We start from the raw sequence: 4,528 nt of genomic DNA on the forward strand, positions 1-4,528 counted from the left end.
GTGCACTGGGGTTGCAGAGATATCCCAGACAGGCTCAGGAACCCTTAGACACCCATCGCTTTGGGCACCTAACTCCCTTGGGCTCCTTTGTAATCCCCAGGCCTGCCCTTTCCTCATAGGTGCAGCCCTGGCCTTGTGTGATGTGGATTTTGAGTCAGTGTAGGATGCAATCACGCCGTTTTTGGTCTCCCTTGGCTCTGTGGCTGCTGGTAGCCCCCCCCCGATGGAGAGGTGAGGACATCCTGGACCAGGAAGAGTGGGCTGGATGTGCCTGCCTGGCCCAGCAGCCACTGCAGAGGTTTGGCCTTGGGCTGTAACTAGGGCTCCTAGGCACAACAGTAATACAAATAATCAATTCAGCACTGAGGTAGATGAACAGTGGAAACATCAGAGACAAAAAGCCTGAGCCCCAGCTCTTCCCCTCTGCACCTCACGGCCCACCAGGGCAGCCTCGCCTGCAGGGCCACATGCCACGTCACACAGGAGTCCAGCTACAACCCCCAGCTCCAGCAAGTGTTAACACCAGCAGGGAAACTAACGGGGCGTAAACCCACCAAACACTCAAGGAGGACGGCACTGTGCCGCAGAGCTGGGCTCGGAGCAGCAGAACCAACAGGAGGACGTGCTTTCCCAGCCACTTTTAAACACAGCTTGCTTGTGGGTGAGTTCCTAGTTCAATAACAGACATGATAGCAACCGGGGAGGCCCCTGTGTTACCAGGCATTCAAATGGCAGCATGTTACAGCCAACAGCCCCATGGCCAGGGCCCTCCCTGGGAGAGCCATATTGAAGTCCCTGCCTGGAATCAATCAGGCACATCCCAGCTGGGTGCTTCATCACAGGGCTATTCGAGGGGTCTCTTGTTTTCAGAAATGCCCTGGAACCATCCCACCGTGCGCCTGTTATATACAGACACGTTCCCACAAAAGCTACTGCCTCAGTGACTTGGCATTGAACTCCCCCCCGAACACTTTTGGACAATTCGCATCCAGCTCTGCCTCTGAGCTGCCGTGTGACCAGGGCCATTTCACTTCACCCCTCTTGGCACCTCAGTGTCCTCTCCCACCTCTGGTCTTGTCCCTTTAGACCCCGAGCAATTTGAGGCAGGGGCTGGTTTCTTACTAAGTTTGTGCAAGGCCTGACAGTGGCTGGGGCCTCTACCTGCCATTCTGCCCCAAATAACTCAGACGAGGTTGGGGCTGTTTGCCAGCCCAGCCTGGGAGCTCTCAGTACACCAGCAGTCCCCCTCCGCATGTCTTACCATGGAACACTAACCCCCCTGCAGCCCTACAGGGGACATCTCCCCCCTTGCAATTGAAACCTGGCAGAACTGATGGCAATTTCTGCTCAACCACCAGCGCTGGCAGGGGCTTTGCAATGTGAGCAGCAGGGCACAGGGCCCTGCAGGAACCAGGAGCCCCCACACAAGGATCAATTCACACAGGCAGCCACTGGTTGGGGGAGCCCAGCTGGAGACCTTGTGCTGACTGGGGCAGGTTCTCAGCAGCTTGGGAAGACCAGGGCTCTGCCGGGCTCCCCAAACCCAAGGCACCTGAATCCAGCAGCCACCTGAAAGGCTGGCCGTGGTCTGCTGAGCAGGCAGGGGACTCACAAATACAACAATTTGCTTAAAAACATTTTTTTTTAATAATAAAAAATAAAATCAGTCGTGTGTGTCTTGCTCCACCTGACCCCTTAAGGCAGAGGGGCAGGGCAGGGGCCTTTCCACTCTTGTGTCCAAGCTTGGCCATGCAGTGGGGGACATGAAAAAACAAGTCACTGGTCCCCACCCCTAACACACAAAGCACTCGCAGCCCCCAGCGAGCCTCAGGGCAGCTTTTTATGCGGTGGAGTAACTGAGAGGGCAGCAGCATTTCAGGTGAGAAGAGGCCCTGCCCTGCCCCCTGTGACACAGGGGAATCCAAGGGGTGGAGGACCTGAGGACGCCATGGGTGCCAGGGCAGAGTGGCGCGTGGAAGGCCAGGCCAGAGAAGAGACGTCTGGGTGTAGTTTCTCCCAGGATGGTCAGACAGCTCAGTCCAAACACCCCAACACAACTGCCTGCTCTGCAATGGGGTGGGGCAGCAGGAGCAGAGCAAGGGGGTGTTTGCACTGAGGGCCCCCACAGGGGTTGGGGGGTAGGCACAGCAGTGGTGTGCTCTGAGCCTCACCCATGCCCGCTCATGCCATGCCCTCCCCCCGGTGGCTGAGCAGATGGAGCTGCAGCCTGGGGAGATCGCTGAAGGTGGCATGGCACTGGTGGCAGGAGGGATGGTGCCTGCGGAGCCGCATGTGCTGTTTCAGTGACCTCTGGTACGCAAAGCGCTTGGCACAGACCCCACAGATGTAGGGGCCCAGGGGGGGCCGGCCTCGCCTCCGCTTCTTGGGGGGCTGGCCTTGGCCTTGCTTCATGGGGGGGCGGCCTCGCCTCTTCCCCTGGGGGACAGGCTCCAGCTCCTCGTCCTCTTCGTCCCCGCTCTCCCCTGCCCAGTCCTCCCCAGAGCTTCCCCCGGGGTCGCTACCCTCCCCTGCTCCCTGCTCCGTGTATGTCACCTGGGGCTGGGACTGCCGGAAGTTGTAGGGTTTGTGCCACGCTCCCTGCTCAGCCCAGAGCTCCTTGGAGGGGCCTGGCAGCTGTGGAGGGACTGAAGGGGGTGGTGGGCCTGAGGGAGGGGGGGTCTGCAGAGGGGCTGATGGTGGGGGGGGCTGCAGGGGCTGGGATGGGGCTCCCACTGGCAGGGGCTGTGCCTCGTTCCCCTTCTCTGCTGCCGTCCTGCTGCTGGTGAGCTCACCGTGCTGTCCTCCTGCTGGCCCCTGAGCTTTGGCTGCAAAGCAAAGAGGAGACAGGTCAGGGAGGTGGCGGGTGGATGACCCTTCCTGGTCCAAATAACAGCCCCTCTGAATGGGCAGTGAGGGCCCAGCCCCCAAGGAGGAAGCATGCTCTGGCAGGGGAGAGGAGTTAGACAGAGGATTCAGCCCCTGAACCCGATGGAAAGGGGGTCCCCGATGGAGGTGAGGGCCAAATTCTGATGTCCCAATCTGTGCACCCCCATGACTTCAGCAGGGAGTTCTGGGGCTGACCCCCAAACCTTTCCCCCTTAAAAGGCCCCCCTCACTGCCCTCCCCCCAACTCTAGGCAAGGAGAGCTACGGTAGAGCCTCCCTTGCTCAGAAAGGCATATGTGCTTGGGGCAATCCTCCATATTTCCAGTGCTTTCCCTGGGCCCCAAGTGACATGAATCCAGCCCCCCCAGGCAGGGAGGCAATCGGCTCGTTTTGTGGTTGGCACATCCCCTCTTTCCATGCTCAGCACAGGGCATGGCCCAGCCCTAGCCAGGAAGGCAGGGCAGCCATCTTGCTGGCACAAGCCACACCGAGCTTTTGTAACAAATGGGGCCCCACGAGAATTGCTCTGGGGCCCGACCTCCCTGCAGTAGCTGACAGCGGAGGCTGGGAAGCAGGAGCCGACCTGCCCGACAGTGAAGCCTTGTGCCCTGGTGTCGGTATACGGTACCTGGGGCTGGGCGCAGCACTCGCATCCTTCCGGGCACGGGTCCTTGCAGAGTATGTGCGTGGGTACTCCCGGCTCTCGTGCCTGTGTCCCTGGGGGGCACGACCATCTGGGGTGGGATCTGAAGGATGATCTTGGTGCCCGGAGGCAAGGTTGCCGGGTTCAGTAGGATCAGACTGTTACTTATCACTCCTGTGACTGGGTCTGAGGGAGGGATGGTCAAGGGGACTGAGACAGGGGCCAGGGCCATCGGTGTAGTTGAGCTGTGGGGACTGAGACAGAGGCCAGGGCCTGAGACTGAGGTTGAGCTGTGGGGCCTCACTGCTACTTGGGCTGGGGGCCTGGCTGGGATGGAGCTTGGGGGCCTGGCGGCTATTGGGGCTGGGGGCCTGGCTGGGGCAGAGCCTTGGGGCCCAGTTGCTAGTGGGGCTGGGGGCCCAGCCTGGGGACAGCCTGGGGGCCCAGTTGCTAGTGGGGCCAGGGCTGCGGGCCTGGTTAGGGCGGAGCCTGGGGGCCCGGCCGCTAGTGGGGCTGAGGGCCTGGCCAGGGTGGATCCTGCTGTCGAGACAGAGTCAGGGACTCTGACCATGAGTGACGCGGTCCCTGGACTCCTGGTGTTGTTTTGTGCCGGCCGGGAGGCCTGGGGCTGGGCCTGGGGCTGGGCCTGGGGCTGGGCCCGGGGCTGGGCCCGGCAGAAGTGCCCTCCCGTGTACTGCACCCCGCAGCGCGCGCAGGTCTGCGGCCCCCTGTGCAAGCTCTTGTGGAAGAGCAGCTTGAACTCGAGGGTGAAGACAGCGCCGCACTCGTCGCACACGAAGGCCTTGTGGCGACGCTGGTGCAGGCGCAGCAGCATGGGGCCGGCGAAGCTCTTGTCGCAGTCCTCGCAGCGCAGCAAGGGCTTGGGGGCCAGGGTCTGGGGCTGCCCCACGTGGCTGCGGATGTGCGCCAGCAGCTCTGCCTGCGACACAAAGCTGCGCTTGCAGTCCATGCAGGGGAAGGGCCGGATGCCCTCGTGGCG

General features: G+C 61.6%; 1 protein-coding gene across 1 annotated transcript; it reads right to left on the minus strand.

Moving 5' to 3' along the window:
• Window positions 1-1,685: 1,685 nt before the first annotated feature.
• LOC140902536 (uncharacterized) lies at window positions 1,686-4,161 on the minus strand. Its single transcript, XM_073322711.1, has 2 exons — window positions 3,514-4,161; window positions 1,686-2,825 (listed from the first exon to the last, which is right to left on the minus strand). The coding sequence occupies exons 1-2, from the start codon at window positions 4,097-4,099 to the stop codon at window positions 2,182-2,184; spliced, it is 1,230 nt and encodes a 409-aa protein (XP_073178812.1). The 5' UTR covers window positions 4,100-4,161; the 3' UTR covers window positions 1,686-2,181.
• Between the last annotated feature and the right edge of the window lie 367 nt (window positions 4,162-4,528).

Source organism: Lepidochelys kempii, chromosome 24 (genome assembly GCF_965140265.1).
Source record: "Lepidochelys kempii isolate rLepKem1 chromosome 24, rLepKem1.hap2, whole genome shotgun sequence".
Taxonomy (NCBI): domain Eukaryota; kingdom Metazoa; phylum Chordata; order Testudines; family Cheloniidae; genus Lepidochelys; species Lepidochelys kempii.